This window comes from Muscardinus avellanarius (genome assembly GCF_963383645.1).
Source record: "Muscardinus avellanarius genome assembly, chromosome: 18".
Classification (NCBI taxonomy): domain Eukaryota; kingdom Metazoa; phylum Chordata; class Mammalia; order Rodentia; family Gliridae; genus Muscardinus; species Muscardinus avellanarius.
This window is the reverse complement of record NC_137804.1, coordinates 31,342,113-31,361,724: the sequence shown is the minus strand read 5'-3', so window position 1 is coordinate 31,361,724 and position 19,612 is coordinate 31,342,113. Positions and strand designations below refer to the sequence as shown.

At 44.2% G+C, this 19,612-nt stretch overlaps 1 protein-coding gene across 1 annotated transcript in view; it reads right to left on the bottom strand.

Moving 5' to 3' along the window:
- Positions 1–547: 547 nt before the first annotated feature.
- The window catches only part of ABHD6 (abhydrolase domain containing 6, acylglycerol lipase), a gene marked incomplete at its 3' end in the record, with an annotated part of 32,857 nt that continues 13,792 nt past the window's right edge, over positions 548–19,612 (bottom strand). Inside the window, exons 4-8 of the mRNA XM_080714879.1 lie at positions 18,924–19,056; positions 15,661–15,818; positions 10,464–10,518; positions 10,229–10,329; positions 548–724 (exon numbers count right to left, since the gene is read on the bottom strand). Coding sequence (XP_080571005.1) covers positions 548–724; positions 10,229–10,329; positions 10,464–10,518; positions 15,661–15,818; positions 18,924–19,056 — 624 coding nt within the window. The remainder of the gene's footprint in view (positions 725–10,228; positions 10,330–10,463; positions 10,519–15,660; positions 15,819–18,923; positions 19,057–19,612) is intronic.

The following is a 19,612-nucleotide window of genomic DNA, read 5'->3' as shown; positions in this document are numbered from 1 at the left end:
AAGTTCCTTCAAGTGAAAAAGGTGGAAACATTTGCGGCAGCTTGAAATTCTTCTCCCTGATCTTGTGGCTGATAGGCTGCGTTCACATACAGGCCTCTATGTGAAACTTAAATTAGACCTAAACAAGAGAGCTCATGAATGAGGACTAATGCTCCTATGAAGCCACTGACCATGCAGGGAATACATCCAAAGCAACAAAAATAACTAGAGTTTCAGTATGATAAATGTTTTAAAGAAAATATCCTGGATGATTATGGTCCAAGGTGGCCACTGAGCACAAACTTGTCAGCAACATGAAGACTTTGGGGTATATTTCACAGCTGGGTTTTCTTATTTTTTCTATATGAGTTTCCATTTTGGGAAAAAGATCTTGGAGATTTCTTGTGGCCCCTGGAGCTCAGGGGAGTCAAGGATATTGGGAATAGGAGACTGGTGTCCTTAGGGACACTGGCGCTCTGGCTGCATATGGGGCAGGATCCCTGAGAATGCTGGCTGCGTCAGGTTTTGGGGATGGGAGCAGAAGTGGAATGTGGCTGTAGTCAGGGCTTCAGTCCAGCTTCTTGTTGTGATCTGAGCAATGCAGAGATGTGAGAAAGTCGACCACGAGCTTGGCTGTCTTTCTGGGTCTCTCCATCACCACGGAGTGCCCACAGTTCTCCAGAAGCTCCACCTGGCAGTGGGCAATTGACTTGGCCAACATGTCTGCTCCAGACACATCGAGCACCTGCCGAGAAAGAAGGGAAATGACGTGGTACAGACATTTGAACACCCCGGTGCACTCTGCACTCAACAGGATTTCCACTGAGACCTGGCAGGGGTGAGGTGAATTGAAGGACCAAGTCAATTTGCTGACAGGGTTTGTGGCTCTCTAATGGAAATGACCAGCATGCCCCTGATCTAATTCTGTAAACTCGGTACCAGGAACTACACTGTTGTCAGCAACATTGATGTAGAAAAGACACAGTGCTTGTCTGTGAGGAGGTTCTGGTCTATTAGGAATCCAGACAGGTCAAGAGACAAAGGGAGACCAAAGTTACAGGGGTCGTGTTGGGGACGGTCCTGGGAGCTGAGACAGCACGTGGGAGAGGAAGACACTGCTTCTGTGTCTCAGAAGACCCTGAGGGGAGCACAGGAGGCGTCTCAATGGCAGGGGAAGGAGCACTAGAGTGGGAAGTCCTGGCAAGTGCAGCTCAGCAAGTGCTGACAGAGCAATGGTGGGAGGGACAGAAGGAAGGCCACTCCCTCTGGCCTGCTGGGACAGGGAGGAGCCAGGGTCTATGAGGGAAGCACTGGCCTGCTGCTGGAGAAGTGTGTCCAAGCTGTAGGCAGATCACACAAGGACATATAAGAAGTGAATGCTAACTACCATAAGCCTGGCGTACCTCTTTGAAGAACTTTGGGGATCCCTACAGTCATGGGATCCAGACCCAAAAGTTTATCAACAACAGGGAATGCTTTTCCAACTTGAAAGAACTTTTCTAAATCTCACACTGTATTTTCCTTTGGTACTGGGGATGGAACCCAGGGCATTCTACCTCCGAGAAACACCCCAATTCTATTTTTTATTCTTTATTTTGAAACAGGGTCTCATTAAGTTGCAAAGGGCCTAAGTAGCTGAGGATGGCTGCGAACCTGTGATCCTCCTGTCTCAGCCTCCCAAATGCTAGGATTACAAGCGTGCACCACCATGCCTGGCTAAAGCTGACACTTTTTAAACAACTCATTGACTATAATGCTCACCTCCTTCACCCTCCAATTATGTCACCTGGTTCATCTTTTTTCCCAGTATCCTACCCGGGATTTGTCTTCACAGCCCTTCTTTTAGTTACTTTAACCAGCACCTCATCCAGAAGCCAGCCTCTCTTCTCTATCCAACTCAAGAACTTTCTATTTGTGAGCATTAGTCTCATCAACCCAGGCCATTAAAATGAAGATTTTCCCACCCATCAAGAAGTGCAGTGGGCAGAATGCCTTAGCCAGAGAAGGGAGCACTGCCAAGCACCCCGGAACAGGGAAAGAAGCCCTAAACCCAGAGCCCAGCAAGATGGGAGCACCCAGCCAGGGACTAGACATTTCTGCAGTGGCTACTATCTGAGCAGGAATAAAGGCCAACTACTGCGGAAACTCCCCACAAGAAACACGGATTAAAAAAAAAAAAAAAAAAAACATGAAAAGGCAGACACTCCTGGCTAAGCATCCATCCTGCAAAGAAACCAGAAACCACAACTCAGCCAAATGTGGTGGCATAAACCTGTAAACCCAGTACTTGGGAGGCTGAGACAGAAGGATAGCAGATTAAAGGCCATGAGTGGAAACTTAGTGAGACCTCATTTCAAAATAAAAAGGGCTGACCAGGCCTGGTGGTGCAAGCTTGCAATCCCCGCACTTGGGAGGCTGCGCCAGGAGGATCACACTTCATGGACAGCCTCAGCTACTTAATGAGGCCCTTTGCAACTCAGTGAGACCCTGTTTTAAAGTAAAGAATAAAAAAAACAATAGGGCTGGGGGTGTAGCTCAGAGGTAGACTATCTCTGGGTTCCATCCTCAGTACTGCAAAAAAAATTAATTAATTAAAAAATAAAAATAATAAATTTTAAAAAGGGCTAGGAGTGTAGCTCAGAGGGAGAGCACACCTGGGTTCAATCACCAGTACCACAATAAACAAAAAAATTAAAAGAAACAAGAGCTCATAGGCAAAATCCTAATGTGCACTGTAGCTTTGGCTCTGTTGAGCTGGCCAGCACTAGAACCCAGCACTCTCCACGGTCACCCGTATGGAATTCTAGGATGGGCCCTGATGAAATGTGCACATCTGTGGGAACCATATCAAAACCTGCCTGGTCAGATTATTCACATAAATGGAAACTTCTCCACGCCATCTTAGGCCACAGCCAGGTCTAGGGGCGGCAAGTGAGGTATCTGTCTGGGGTAAAACACTGAAATACTCAGATGAAAAAGTATTTTAATGCAGTATGCTAAAAATACAAACATTAATGCAAAAAATGCATTATGAAAAAATATCAAAATTATAAACACAGATAGGATCTGACCCTGAACCTGCTCTGTCATCGAACCCTTGTCCTGGCCCTATTATGCATTACCATGGCAGGTGGACTCCAAGCAGCTGGAGAGCAGGGATCCTATCCTGGTCTCTCCTATATTTTGGGGCTTAATACTGTGTCAGAAACACACTAAATGCTCAGTTAATATCTGTTGGCTGCTGGGTGTGGTGGCGCACACTTGTAATCCCAGCACTGGGGAGGCAGAGACTGGAGGATCGCTGTTCATGACAGCCTCAGCTACTTAGGCCCTTTGCAACTCAGTGAGACCCTGTTTCAAGAAAATAAAAAGACTAAAATATAGGACTGGGGGTGTAGCTCGGAAGTAGAATGCCCCTGGGTTCCATCCCTAGTACCCCCCCTAACACACACACAATCTGTTGGCTGATGAAATGGGCAACTCACTTCTGTGATCCAGGCCCCTTTAAGAAATGAGTACAAAGGCACCTGGAAACCACTAACAAACCCAACCAGGGCAACGAGCCCTAACTGATCAAATGGCTTAACCACAGAGTCAACAGAAAGAACATCATTCACAGTAACATCCTGCCTGATGGTTAGGAGGATATGGGGCCGTTCTGCTTATCAACCACAAGCCTGTTGTACATGTTTTTGTTGCCCCAGTTTGAGGTCGACTGCAGGTTAAAAATTTTCACTGCAAAATGTAATGTAACCTTTGTACCAGTATTGGAATGGCCTAGGAAGATTTGGGAAAGCTCTGATTATTAATATATTTCAAAAGAAAATAATTGATATATTTCAAAATAGTTGTGTCAAAATGGCGGCAGACATGGGTAAAGAAAGGACTTGATTTCTGCCTAAAATAGGCAGCTATTCCAATGTAAATTAACCTAGCTCAAAGTAATTAACCAGTCAATAGGAGAGGAGAACTAGGCCTGTCTCTATCTAAAGACAGATCTTAAGAGAGGAGAACTAGGCCTTTCTCTAAAGACAGATCTACATGATTGGATTAGCTAGCTAAGATGGTAGGAGGGGTCGACCTTCATGAAAGGAGACACCTCACCACACCTTGCTAGGGGAGGTACCTTATAGGGACTTTCACTACGTCAGAATTACGTAAACAAGATGGAGGTCATGGGTATAAAAGTCTGGTCCACGTGTGATCCCTTTGGTGTATTCATTTCAAGTCACCCCCTCATGCCATTTTGGCATGGGGCCGTATTTCTATTTTCTGTATTTCTATCTTTTAATAAACTTCTTTAAATCTTCAGCAACTGTCCAAGCTATGCATATTTATTCTTAGCTTAGGACAAGAACCCGTGGTAATTTTCTGTTTTTGGTCGTTTTGGATTTTGTTATGGTTTGGGGGAAAGTGTGTCCGGGACCCTCGCAGGGGTTCCCGGGGAACAGTTTCCTCAAACCATATTCCCCAAAACCGTAGCAACCTTAACTTCACCTTTTCAGCTAGCCAATCAACAAGTTACAAGTCTTTGCTATATGCTTCAGCCTCCTGCGAGGGGTATAAAACTAGCCCAAGCCTTTTGTTCAGGGCTCTCGTTTTCTCACAGCTGTGTCTGATGAGCTGAGAGACTGGAATCGAGTCTGTAATAAACTCTCTTTAAATTTAATATTGGCTCGTTGTGACTCTCTTGTGGATGCGCCCACAACAGCTGGCTTATATGTGTTGGCATTAGTTGGTGGGTTTGCCTGTCAGACTGTTCATTCACTTTCTCACTTGCTTACTCACTGTGTATTCTGGGTCTCCTGAATTTCAGGCATTGTGCCAGTGGAGAGAAGGAACATAGAAGGCAGAGCCCTTGTCTTTCTCCATAAGGCTCTCCCACTCGGGTGGAAGACACAGGAGAGGGGCTTGAACTTGATAAGTTGGGTCCCTCCCCCACATGATCTTGCAGCGGAACCCCAGAAGCCAGAAGGGATCGCAAGATTCCAGGGGCCTCGAGACTCCAAACATCTCGAGACTACAGATGTTGCGAGAGAATCGGCATGCCTATAAAACATTGGTGCCTCCGATCCACCACGTGACTCAGCCGGCCGATCAGGACTCTGCGCACCTCTCCAGATGTGTGGCCCATCGGTCCCTTCCCCCACAGCTGGCTGACTCTCCGGAGGGACTGGGTCCGAATCAGCGGTCTCTGATAACCTGGTTGGTGTTTTTACCTCCCTCCTAAACCCCCTAACTCTATTTTCAACCTAACAGAACTGAAGTAAAGAAACTCTGGAAGGGGTGCCAGTTCAGTGTGGAGGTTGTATACTACCCAAATCCAGAAAGCATAATTTTCTCAGATGACAGTGCACACAGTTCTCCCTGCACTTGTGTGGTACAGCAGCTGGTCTAAGGAGATGACTTCAGCCTGACAGGGATGGGAGTTGTGACGGGACTATTGATGTCAGAGCAAGGAAACAGCCAGGGAGCTTGGAGAGCAAAAGGCTCTAAAATAAAGGACCCCTGAAGCCAGCTGTTTGGCCTCTGCCCTGGAGAGTCCACAAAAACAAAAGATCTAATCAGATTTGTAGCAGGCCTTTAGAATGTTGAGTTCTTACCCTGGAGCAAAACAGAAATTCTGGACCACAGGCCAGGGCCAACTATCAGAGGCAAAGGACTTGTGTGATAAATGATTTGCTTTTTGAAAATGGGAGGAAGATCACTTTCACCTACTTTAGCTCATTTGAGCCTCACAATTGCCCCTGCAGGAAGACACACCCTGGCTTCAGGAGCTCTGTGACTTATTCAAGGTCACAGGCTAATCAGAGGCAAATCAGGGCTGAAGGGCAGACTTTCTGACTCCAAGAAGACTCTGCTGCTCTTTCTCCAGGACAAGGGATCTGGCCTCTCCCTGCTGGACCAAGAGCCCTGATTCACTGATCCACCAATTCACTGTAGGGATTTTCACAATGCAGAAAGGCCTTCATTGTTCTGGTTCCGATTTCTGAGCAAGTGACTCCCTGCTGGCAGAGCCTGACTTAGGCACAAAGCTTCTTTCAGTCCCCTGGCTACTGCATAGGAAGCACATGGGCCTCCCCACCCCCTCCTGTGCTGTGCATCCTTGGCCACACTTGGCTGGCCTGAGACCCCATCCCCTGCCTACCCACACACGCCTGAGTACAAATCTGGCCTTTCTTCCCGGTCTCTTCCAAAGGAGCCTTCCATACTCCTAGTCAAGGAGTGTGCTTTGCTTTCATTAGGCCTGCTGGGCCCATGATGGATGTAGATTTTCACATTGGGGTTGCTATGGTTTGAGTGTCTCTCCAAAGACTCATGTGTTGGCAACTTTATCCCTCTAGCCTCATGAATGGATTAATGTTATTCTCATGGGAATGGGTACATTATCACAGAAGTCGTTTTGCTAGAAAAGTGAGCTGTGTCTAGCATGCTAGCCCTCTCTTGCCATGTCACAGTGTAGCAAGAAGGTCCTCACCAGAGGCTGAGCAGCTGCTGGCTCCCTGTGATGTAGGACAGAAGGAATAAATAGGTAGAAAGGAGACAGGCAGGAAGATAAAGTAAAATACAGCTTTAATATAGAACCTGTTGCTAAAGTGCCTCAATCTTTACTCTCTAAACCAGTTCTCTTTCTTGGCCTGACTGTACCAAATTCCTGGGAAATCTGCAGATCCTAGAGTTAACTGAAAGAAACTATAATTTCCCATGCATTGTTAACAAGAAGCATACGATTTCTTGAGAAACCAATAATTTAGGGGACTCTCTAGCTTATCTATTGATCAGATAATGGAGACCTCGATCAGCCTAAGGACTCCAAGGACAACCAGGCCACCATAAACTGCCTTGGGATATGGGATTGAGGTCAGCCTCACATCTCCCTCCTGCCCACTCTCATACTCCCCCCAAAAGGCTTCTCTCAGCCTCTTGAGATGGCCAACCTTCTCTCATGAATGTGTATTTCCTACTTTCCTAAATAAACTTCTATGTCTCAGATTGGTGCATGCTGAAATTCTTTTCTGTTACATAAGCTAATGATGCCATGGATCCCAAGTAGAGGAATCAAGCCTTCCCCAGTGACACCAGCTCCTGGACTCCCCATCCTCCAAGATTGTGAGGCAAGCACATTTTTTGTCTTCTTTTTTTTTGGGGGGGGAGGTTGTTACTGAGGATTCAACCCAGGGGTGTTCTACCTTTGAACTATACCCTCAGCCCTATTTTATTTTATTTTTTTAAACCAGGACCTCACTTATTTTCTGAGGACCTTGCTAAGTTGCTGAGGCCAACCTCAAACCTGTGATCTCCTGCTCAGCCTCCTAAGTTATTGAGATTACAGGTGTGCAACACCACACCTGGCAGATTTTTAGTCTTTACAAACTACCCAGTCTCAGGTATTTTGTTAGAACAACAGAACACTGAACACTATGACAAAGAAATGTTTTCTCTAATACTTTTTCTGACAACATTCAATGGCATAAGACTCCTGCAGACCCTTTAGCAGACACATTATTCTGTCAGCATTGCCTCATTCTGTTTCTCATTGCCTCCTCTTGCTTTAAACTTTATGAAGATCTTTCACTAGAATATGATTTCTGAAATGAATTCTTTTCTTTTTTTTGTGGTACTAGGGATGGAACCCAGGAGCATTCAATTCTGAAACAGGGTCTCATTAAGTTGCAGTAGGCCTCACTAAGTTGCTGAGGATGGCCGCAAATCTATGATCCTCCTGTCTCAGCCTCCCAAGTACTGGGATTACAAGGGTGCGCTGCCACACCCAGCTAAAATGATTACAAGCAGACAGGAGCATCTGTAAATAAGCACCTCTTTGGAGAGCCTGTTATGGGTTGTATTCTGTCCCTCTAAAAATCTATTTGTTGAAACCCTACTCCCCAGGACCTCAGAATGTACCAATGCTGATGTTCACTGATGCATTAATAGGAGAAAGCTGGAAGGGATCTAAATGCCCATCAGAAGGGTACTAATTAAATATGGGGAGACAGATCCATATAGTAGAATATTATACAGCTTTAAAAAAGAATGAAGTAAAAGACTATTTGGGGCATGAATCATGGATAACAAATCTAAGGGGGATTTTGATGAGGAAGAGGACAAATGTATACCAGTATTGGGAATGGCCTAGGAAGATTTAAGAAAGCTATGATTATTAATATATTTCAAACATTGGGTGAGGGGCAAATCTGTGCAAGGACTTGGTTTCTGACTAAAAGTAGGCAACTATTCCAGTGTAAATTAATCTAGCTAAAGGTGATTAACAAGTCCATAGGAGAGGAGAACTAGGGCTTCCTCTATCTAAAGACAGATCTTAAGAGAGGAGAACTAGGCCTTTATCTAAAGACAGATCTACATGTTGATCTAGGGAGGATGGAGCAGGGTTTGACCTTGCCCTTCATGAAAGACACCTCACCACACCTTGCTGGGGGAGGTACCTTACAGAGTTAAGGGGAGGTACCTTACAGGGACTTTCACTACGTCAGAATTATGTGAACAAGATGGAGGTCATGGGTATAAAAGTCCGGTCTACGTGTGATCCCTTTGGTGTATTCATTTCAAGTCACCCCCTCATGCCATTTTGGCATGGGGCCGTATTTCTATTTTCTGTATTTCTATCTTTTAATAAACTTCTTTAAATCTTCAGCAACTGTCCAAGCTATGCATATTTATTTTTAGCTTAGGACAAGAACCCGTGGTAATTTTCTGTTTTTGGTCGTTTTGGATTTTGTATGGGTTGGGGGAAAGTGAGTCTGGGACCCTCGCAGGGGTTCCCGGGGAACAGTTTCCTCAAACCATATTCTCCCAATCCGTAACATAATGTTTGGTTTCAAAGTATCTGTCCGTAGCCTGCTTATTAGAAACTTCACAAGGAAGAAGTGGACAACAGTCTGCTAGTAGCAGATGAATATCACCAATAAAGGCAGGACGTTATGCAGAGAAACTCAAATTGAAGAGCATTTTTATAAATAATGCACTTGTTCTCTTCAGATACTTCCATGTTATGAATGATGGCAGATTAAGAAACTGTTTCCAAAGAAAGGAGACTGAAGAGATGTGTCATCTAATAGATCTTGGGTTGGATCCTGGATCAGGGTGGCAGGAGGAGAGGGGAGGACATCATGTAAGACATTACCAAAGCAAACGATGAAGCTGAACTATGGACTGTAAGTTAGGTGAAAATGTCAGTTCTCCAACTTGACACTGTAGTTATGTGAGAAGATACTTTGTTCACAGTAAATGTGTCCTAAAGCATCAGGGGTAAGAGGGACAAGCAACCTACTCCAAATGGCCCCAAAGGACAGATACATTTTATTTTAATTAACTTGTGGTACTAGGGATTGAACTCAGGGTCATTCTACCTCTGGGCTACACTCCCAGCCCGACTTTTATAATTGATGTTGAAACAGGGTCTTGTTAAGTTGCTGTGGTGGGTGTCAAAACTGCAATCCTCCTGTCTCAGCCACCCAAGTACTAGGATTACAAGTGTGTACCACCATGCCTGGCTCAAAAGATGTATTTTTAGATAGATGTGGAACACACATGCCATGAAATAATACTCAGGGGTAAAAAGGGACTTTTCTCACTATTGATATACATAGGGACATGGAAAACCTCAGCAATCTATGCTCGACTGAAAGAACTGATGCAAAAGACACACAGTATGTCCTCAGAGTACAAGTGAAGGCAAAATGGGTTGCACAGGACCAGGCTGGGAGTAGAGATCAGAGATCAAATGCAAATGTGTTACTGTGTGATCCTCCTGTCTCAGCCTCCCAAGTGCGGGGATTACAAGCGTGCGGCTAGCCTTTTTTTTTTTTTTTTTTTTAAACAGGATATCACTAAGTTGTTGAGGGTCTTAAGTTGCTGAGGCTCGCTTTGAACCTGAGATCTTCCTGTCCTGGCCTCCTAATTAGTAGTATTATAGGCACACATCATCACACCAAGCTTTTATTTATTTATTTATATTTTTGAAACAGGTTCTCCTAGGCTTAAGGGATCTTCCTGCTCTAGCCTCCTAAGTAGCTGGAACTATAGGTCCATGCTACCACATCTACCTGATAAAAATAATTCCAAATAGTAACTTAAATTGCCTTTTATTTTAAAAGTCAGATGTCAATGGTCTGAAATCAGAGAACTATGCTCACTGGCGCAAGTGTATTCTCCATCTTTCTATGGTGGCTTACTTCAAGGACCACTTATTTTGCCTCAAGGCATTCTTCCACAGGGCCCTGTAACATACCTGGTCTTGTTTCCCCCAGATTATCTGTGTTGGGACCTTGATCTTGTCCATGTTCTGATGCAGAGAATATCTGGACTTCTCGTTGATGATCTCCAAAAACACTTGTAGGTAAAGGAAAAGAGAGATGAGTGTGTGAGCTGAGGATATGGGAAAGTCCAGGCCATAGCTGTAGAAGTTTAAGCTATGAAAGGCAGTCAGCCTTTAACAAGTTCCAGCTGAGAGCAGTGCTACTTACACTTTCGGTAGAAGTTGTTATGAGGGATGCGGACATCCACAAGGCCTTGCAGGATCTGAGGATAAATAACCCAAAGTTAGAAAGCAAGAGAAGACTCAGCCTGGTATGGGATACATGCCAAGAATTCAAGCTACTCTGGAAGCTGAGGGAGGAGGATCACAAGTTCAAGGTCTGCCTCAGCAGTTTTTTTTTTTTTTTTTTTTCTAGTACTGGGGATTGAACCTGGGGGCATTCTACCTTTAAGTGATACCTCCAGCCCTATTTTTTATTCTTTATTTTGAAACAGGGCCTCACTAAGTAGATGAGGCTGCCTGAGAACCACAATCTTCCTCTCTCAGCCTCCCAAGTACTGGTATTACAAGCATGCATCACCATGCCCAGCTGCCTCGCAGTTTAATGGGACCAGTTCAAAATAAAAAATAAAGCTGGTCATGGTGACACATTCCTGTAATCCCAATACTTGGAAGGCTGCGAGAGAGGAGGGTTTCAGGTTCAAGGACAACCTCAGCAACATAGTGAGACCCTATCTTAGAAAATAAAAAATAAACTGGGTGTGGTGGCGCACGCTTGTAATCCCGGTGCTTGGGAGGCAGAGACAGGAGGATCACGCAGGTTTGAAGCCAGCCGCGCGCACTGGCTTAGGAGACCCTGTTTCCAAATAAAAATGTAAAAATAGGTCTGGGAGTGTAGCCTGGAGGTAGAAGGGCTTCCAGGAACCCCAGTACCACAAAAAAGAAAAGAAAAAATAAAAAGGGCTGGGGTGTAGCTCAGAAGTAGAATGCTACTGGGTTTAATCCCTAGTATGAAAAACAAACAAACAAACAAACAAATAAAATGAATGGATAGGGATGGGGGTTCATGTTCTGGGTTCAATTCACAGTACCACACATAAATGAGTATTTTTTTAATCACTGTGGTTGATAGGCTTATTACACAATGAAGAAATAAATTACTATTAGGAAAATTTTGGGGAGGGTCCCATACTGCTTTTTTGGTCATTTGACATCATCTTTGCCTTCTCTGCAGAGGACTAAACATGGTGATAACAAAATGTAGACAGGCCAGATCTCCTGGATCTGGGCTACTGACCCAAAGAAGTAGCTGTGGTCAGAAGGAACACAGTCTCCATCTACACGCCCAACCCACCCCCAACAAGACCAGGTATGTCACAGGTACAGGTTTTCTACAAGCAGCTGTCTCTCCTCTTGTCTACTTGGGAATAGTCTAAAAGCCATAAGTATATTTTTTCAGAAGTCTTGTGTGCTGACTGAAGTTGGAAAGACCCAGCCATGGCTGCTCTAGACCGAATCAGCCCTTTGGAGCATGACTGGAATCGAGGTGGTTCTGGAAGTGGAAGCACAGAATAGACTATTAACAGTTAGTTCAACAACACTGCGCAGCATCAGATATTTGTTCTGCTATTCATCCTGTACTCATGCATCTTACCATCTTCCATCTACCTCTGTTTGCTTGATCAGTGGATTAACACTGAATCGTATATGCACGTGTCTACCCATCCTGTATTCATCAACCCCTCCATCCTTCCCCTGCATTATCTAGATACCCTCCTACTCATCCAACCAACCACTCAGCCACCCAACCAGGCTTTAGTTCTAAATCGCCTAGGCATGCACATGCACTGATTCCTGTATGCATCTATTCCACATCTACCCACCTATCTGCTCTTCATTCCTGCGTCATCAGGACATCCTATCGAGGCATTCTCTCTAGTCCTAGGGCCTATTTCATGCAAGTACTGTGATAGAGTCTGGGAACAGAACAGCAAATGAAGACAAAGTCCCCTGATCTTAAGTGCTTAGTATAAAAAACACAGATAAGAAAGATGGCATAGTGGGCTGAAAGTCAGATGTTCTTGCTTTCCTTGGAGGAAAATGTTTTTGGAGATGCCATTTTTTTTCTCAGTGTTTTCCTATCTTTGACGATTCCAAAGATGGAGTCTTCCAAAAAACAGATTTGTCATCATATTCTAGAATATCAGTGTTGGAAGGGGACAGTACGACTTCATGACTAAAAAAAGGACTAAAAATTTCAGGAATAAAACAAACCACAGAATTAGATTCTGGGTACCTCTTTAGAGACAGGCTACACCTACTGACTGAGCAATATTCACAACATCTGAACAGACCCCTACCCCCAGCTCCGAGGAGGCCAGACCCAAGCCTCCTGAGGCACGATTTAGTACCTACAACAGAGAGAGATAATTTAGTGTCACGAGGCCTCGGCCCTGGATTCCCTCCTCTTTGTTTTCCACACTATTCCCCCAAATGACCTTATTCATAACTATGATCTTCAAAATCTTGCTCTGCCCACAGCTCCCACTTTGTAGCTTCAGGCCAGACTTCCCTCGCTGCCATTCCCAACTGCCTGCTGGACACCTGGCCTTACAGGCAACCTGAACATAAGGTATCCAAACGCAGCCTCTATGTCTGTCCTTCCTCTCCTTCCTATTTAGGAAATGCTACCTTTGTCTACCTGGTTACTGAAGTACTAGAAGTCACCTGCAACACGTCATCCTCCTCTGCCCCCATGCCTATTCTTCTTCCCAATACGTTTCATGTGTCTTGTCTCTGTTGCTACCACCTAGTCCACACTACCATAGCTGCCATGCTACACAGACTCCAAATGAGTCAAGGAGTATACATTCACTGGTGAATTATAGTCTTACATCATAATCTCATACATCCTTCAGTGATTACCTGTTTTTTATTGGTACATATTTGTTCATGCACACAACTTAAGTAGTTTTACTAACGTCCTTAGAAAAACCCCAGACTCCTTTCCATAGCCTGTCATGCCCTAGAGGATCCAGTCCAGTGGTTCTCAAACTGGGCTTGGGAGCCTATGAGGTCATATCATGCTCATTCACAGTGCTCACTGTCACTTGCTTTCTACTTAAGGTCTCTCAAAAGCTTAGTGTTATTCAGAACCTATATTACACGAGATAATGTTATCACTCTGATGGCCAATGGAATAAAGGCTTGTGCATTCTTGTGTTTTAAAATTGTTCTGAAGCCAGGCATGGTGGTGCACACTGAGGCTGAGACAGGAGGATCGCGGTTCACAGACAGCCTGATTCACAGACAGCCTCAGCTACCTAGTAAGGCCCTTTGCAACTCAGTGAGATACTGTTTCAAAATAAAGAATAAAAAATAGGGCTGGGGGTGTAGCTTGGAGGTAGAATGCTCCTGGGTTCCATCCCCAGTACCAGCAAAAAAAAAAAAAAAAAAAAAAATTATTCTGAATCTTCCTGCCTCAGCTACTTAGTGAGGCTCTCAGCAATTTAGTGAGACTCTGTTTCCAAATAAAATATAAAATAGGTTTGGGAGTGTAGCCCGGAGGTAGAAAGCCCCTGGGTTCTATCCCCAGTACCACAAAAAAATTATGAATCTTAATATTAATAAATATAGCCCCCCCTCAATAAATGCCCTTTGGGTTCCTTGATAATTTTTTAAAGAGTCTTAAGATTTTTTTGTATGTAGTATTCAAGATTGAGCTCGGGCCTGGCATGGTGGCGCACGCTTGTAATCCCAGTGCTTGGGAGGCTGAGACAGGAGAATTGCACAGGTTTGAAGCCAGCCTCAGCTATTTAGTGAGGCTCTCAGCAACTTAGTGAGACCCTGTTTCCAAATAAAGTATAAATATAGGTCTGGGAGTATAGCCCGGAGGTAGAAAAGCCCCTGGGTTCCACCCCCAGTACCATACACGCAAAAAGATTGAACTCACGGGTGCTCTATTACTGAGCTATATCCCCAGATGTTCTTAATTTTATATTTTATTTTACTTTTTTACACATTTTACTGGTGCATTATAGTCTTACGTCATAATCTAAATCATAGTCACAGTGACGTGATTCAGCACTTGGTGACACACAGCATTTTCCAGGGCACCGAGATTGACACTAGTGTTCTCACATATGTGCGTAATGTGATGGGAGCAATTCCTTCTTTGATCCTCTCTCTCCCTTCCCTTTCCCTTAGACCACCTCTCTGGCCCCCTGGCCCCCTGAGGCTTCTCCTCTGTTATCTGATGTCCCTCTGGTATCTGGATTACTTCCTAGCTCCCACATATGAGAGAAAACATATGCCTTCACTTCCTGTGACTGGCTAATCTCACGTAACATACTGTTCTTCAGGTCTAACCATTTTCTTCAAATGACATTATTTTGTTCTTTTTGCTGAGTAGAATTTCATTGTGTGCACATCCCATAATTTTATAACCCTCTTATCTATTGATGGAGACCAGGTTGGTTTCATAATTTGGCTATTGTGAATTGTGCTAATATAAACATGGATATGCATATATTACCATAAATTTCTAATTTCAGTCCCTTTGGAACTATCCCTAAGAGTGGTATAAATAGATGTAATTTTTATTTTAAGACAAGGTCTTCCTAAGTTTCCCAGGCAGCTTTGAACCTGAGAACCTCCTGTCTTACCCTCCCGAGTAAGGGAATCACAGGTGTGCACCAACACACCTGACCCTAAGTTGGTGTGTGTGTGTGTGTGTGTGTGTGTGTGTGTGTGTGTGTGTGCTGGGATTGAACCAAGGGACATTCTACTTCTGAGCTACACCCTCAGCTCTATTTTATTTTTTATTTGGAAGCAGGGTCTTGCTAAGTTGATGTGAGCCTCACTGAGCTGCCGAGGCTGGCTTTGAACCTGTGATCCTCTAGTTTCAGCCTCCCAAGTACTGGTATGCCATCAGGCAAAGCAAGACTTTTTAAAAATTGAGAATCTTATTTAGTCCCTGCCTCCCTTTCCAACTGCACCTCAACACTTTCTTTGAGGGCCTCAGGACCTGGTCTCCTTCCCTTGAACCTGAGTATGTCTTTTCCACTTCTGCACATGCTGTTTCCTCAAAGAGGCTTATCAAGCCACGTGTCTCCTTGCTTTCAGTCGCAATGCCATCTTCATCTCCTCTCTAAAGCTCATTTCAATTTGTAATGTTTTGTTTACTCAATTGCTTGCTTCCTCACTAGACTCTGTCTGCCCGGGGACTTAGGTATTCACCACTGTGCATGCACAGAGCCCGCCGTGTCATAAGTACTATAAAGCTACATGTTAAGTGAGTCAGCGGAAGTGGACAAGGAATCGAAGAGTAGACGCAGGAGAGAAGCTGGTAGTTGCCACCTAAGCCCTTGATGAAGGGAAGCATAAGGCCACTGAGAGCACGGTACCTGCTGGGGCACCTTGAAGCGGACATAGGAGCAGAGCTGGAGCATTTCACTCATTTCTTCTGGGGTAGACGGGATCAAGGGAATCTTCTGTATGTTGGCCGAGTCCTGCAGCTCTTTGAGTCGTTTCACAAACTGATTATCAGTGGAGTACTGCAAGCCTGTAGGATTCAAACCAAAACAGCTTCACAGTACATCTACCTTCTTGCCAACACCCATTTATGCTGCACACCTGTAATCCCAGCACTTGGGATTTTCAGGTTCAAAGCCAGCTTCAGCAACTTAGTGAGGATCTCAGTAACTTAGTATGACCCTGTTCCCAATAATAAACAAAATAGGCCTGGGAGTGTAACCCAAGGTAGAAGGCCTCTGGGTTCTATCCCCAGTAAAGAACAAGCACACACACGCACACACGTGTGCACACACACACACACACACACACACACCCTTTAAAATATTTTATGGCTGGTTACTCCATAGACCATAAGCATCAGGAGTCCATCAAAAATGCAAGAGCCCACTGAGTGAGGTGGCGCACGCTTGTGATCCCAGTGCTTGGGAGGCTGAGACAGGAGAGAGACTGGAGGATCGCGTAGGTTTGAAGCCAGCCTTGCTGGCTTAAGAGACCCTGTTTCCAAATAAAATATAAAATAGGTCTGGGGAGTATATTCCGGAGGTAGAAGGGTTCCATCCTCAGTACCACCACAAAAAAAAAAAAAAAAAAAAAAAAAAAAAAGCAAGAGCCAGCCCTTCCCTAAACCTCCTGAATCTAAATCTTTTTTTTTTTTTTTTTTTGCAAGTCTGGGGATGGAACCTCCGAGCTACATCCCCTGCCCTATTTTTTATTCTTTATTTTGAAACTGGATCTCACTGAGTTGCAGAAGGCCTCACTAAGTAGCTAAGGCTGTCCGTGAACCACGATCCTCTGGTCTCAGCCTCCGAAATGCTGGGATTACAAGCGTGCGCCACCACGCCTGGCTCCGACATCTTTTTTATTTTGGCTATACTGGGGGTGGAACCCAGGGGCATTATATCTCTGAGCTACACCACCAGCTCTATTTTTTCTTTTCTTTTCTTTTCTTTTTTTTTTGTGAGTCTGGGGATAGAACCCAGAGGCATTTGACCTCCGAGCTATACCCCCTGCCCAATTTTTTATTCTTTATTTTGAAACAGGGTCTCACTGAGTTGCAGAGGGCCTCACTAAGTAGCTGAGGCTGTCTGTGAACCATGATCTTCATGTCTCAGCCTCCCAAATGCTGGGATTACAAGCGTGCACCACCATGACTGGCTAGATAGGCCTGTTAACAAGTTGCGAGGGAATGCCCATGCACGCCAAGGTACAAGGAGCAGTCATGTGGAAGGCCACCTGCTGTTCCCTTTTCACATCTGTACCATTTAGAGGAGGTCTGAGGAGCTACATTATACAAAGCAAGTATGGGGCAGAGACTGACTGCTTCTCCATTTGTGTGGCCCCTTGGTACTCTTACTTGGGATCACTGTACAAAACGTGGGGACAGCGTGAGCAATCCTGACCTATCTCCAGGTGAGCAGCACACAGCCCTCTTCCTCCAGAAGAGGCCTAGACAGTGGTTGAGACTCATTCCCTTTGAGGCTGACCATTGTTTTCTATAATCCTGGAGCAGGACATGGGAGCATACACAGTGGCTCACACCATGCAAAAAAACTTATAGCTATTTAACTTACTCAAGAAGCTAGATTTTAGAAAGAAAGGCAATGAATACTGATCATGCTGTAGAAACTCATACTTTATAAATCTATAACTCTCCAAATCTCACATGAGTATCATGTATGACTTTAATGAGAACATGGAGCAGATTACATTATCTATTTCCTCTCTTTAGTTCAATTTAATTTAATTTTAGTCTGCAAGGGACTTTATCATTGAATGACATCCCCAGTCCTTTTTCTTTTTAATTTTGAGACAGGTTCTTACTAAATTGCAGAGGCTGGCAATTTATAATCCTCCTACTTTAACCTCCCAATTGCTGGGATTACAGGCATGTGCCACTGCACCTGGCTCTCCTTTCTCTTTAAAAGTAATCCTAGAGCTAGGTGTGGTGGTTCTTGTCTGTAATCCCAGTACTCAGGAGGATGAGACAGCAGGATTACAGGTTCAAGGATAGCCTCAGAAATTTAGTGAGACCTTGTTTTGAAATAAAAAATAAAACAGCACTGGGGGTATAGCTCAGAGGTAGAACATCCCTGGGATCAATCCCCAGCACCAAAGAAAAAAGAAAAAGAAAAAAGTAAATCTAGAAGCAGGGCGCAGTGGTGCACATCTATAATTCCAGTATTTGGAAGTGGAGACAGGACATCCCTGGGATCAATCCCCAGCACCAAAGAAAAAAGAAAAAGAAAAAAGTAAATCTAGAAGCAGGGCGCAGTGGTGCACATCTATAATTCCAGTATTTGGAAGTGGAGACAGGAGGACCACAGGTTTGAGGCCAGCTTCAGCAATTCAGCAAAACCTTCAGCACTTTAGTGAGATCATGTTTCAAAACAGAAAATAAAAAGGGCTGCAGGCATAGTTCAGAGGCAGTATTCCATTGGTTTAATCCCAAATACCAAATAAAAAAAGATCTTTTAATAAATAAAAATCTTTGTGTTTTCAGCAAAATGGAGAAGGGGATGATAAAAGTATGGTTGTCTCACAGGCTATTGTGAGAACTGAATCCATATAAAGACTTTAGCTTGTGAGAGCTCAATAAATATTGGATATTAACATTAACACCAAATTTCAAAATACTTATGACCTTCAAAGCACTAAGTACATTTTAATTACTCACTGCAAGTTCATTGAGAAATAGGACTGGCTCTATGTTTTACTAATATGGTAATACTAATGATTATACAACCATTGTTAATGGTTTGAGTTATCACTCTAATATTTGCATATCTTTTTTGTGTGTGCTACTGGGGATGGAACCCAGGGGCATTCTACCTTTGAATTACACCCCCAGCCCTATTTGTTATTCTTTATTTTGAAACAGGATCTCATTGATTTGCAAAGGGCCTTACTGAGTAGCTAAGGCTGTCTGAGAACTGATCCTCCTGTCTCAGCCTCCCAAATGCTGGAATTACAAGCTCCTGCCACCATGCTCAGCTAACACTGCATATCTTTAAAGTGCTCATGAAGAAGATGATTTCAAAGATAGTCCCAGCAGGTGTTAGCCACTGGTTTCTTCAGAGACTCCCACCCTCTGTGCTCAAGTTGCTCAGAGGGATGCTCTAGCCCTATAACTCACCAGCAGGACACACGAGACACAGGCTGGAGATATCTGATGGGTAGTAAGCAGCGTAGACTCCAGCCACATGGCCGCCCATGGAGGTGCCGATCAGATGGAAAGGTTTTTTGTTCAGCTTAAGACATTCTACAAACTAGGGAGGGAAATGAGACGGAGGCTTAAAGAAGATTTACTGGATATCTGTTATACAGCTGTAGCCATGGCAACAGTGATTACAGAGTACAGACTCCTGTATAGCTCAACAAAGCTACAGGCGATTGAAAACAACTACTGGTGAAAGACAGCTGAAACTCCACTGGATCCATCATCAAGACAAGTCTTGTGGCAGGTACATGCTTCTCACTGCCTGCCATAGGCGATCAGGATCTTTAATAAGTATAAAGCCAACAATAAACTAAGTAAGTCAATAAACTTCTATAAAAATCCAGAGAGTAAATGTCTTCTGCCTGTAGGGTGTATGGGTTGGTTGCAACTACTCAACTCTCCTGTTGTGCTATAAAATCAAAGACCATACATAAATGTACCTGGATGTGTTCCAAACAAACTTAGTTTACAAATATAGTGGCAGGCCAGAGATGCAGACAACAGTTTAGTGATTCGTGCCATCGTCCAGTTCTGTCTAACCAACCATCCACCTACCTACCTGCATCTAAAAAGATATGGAACTAGGGTCAGCTGCTGAGGATACA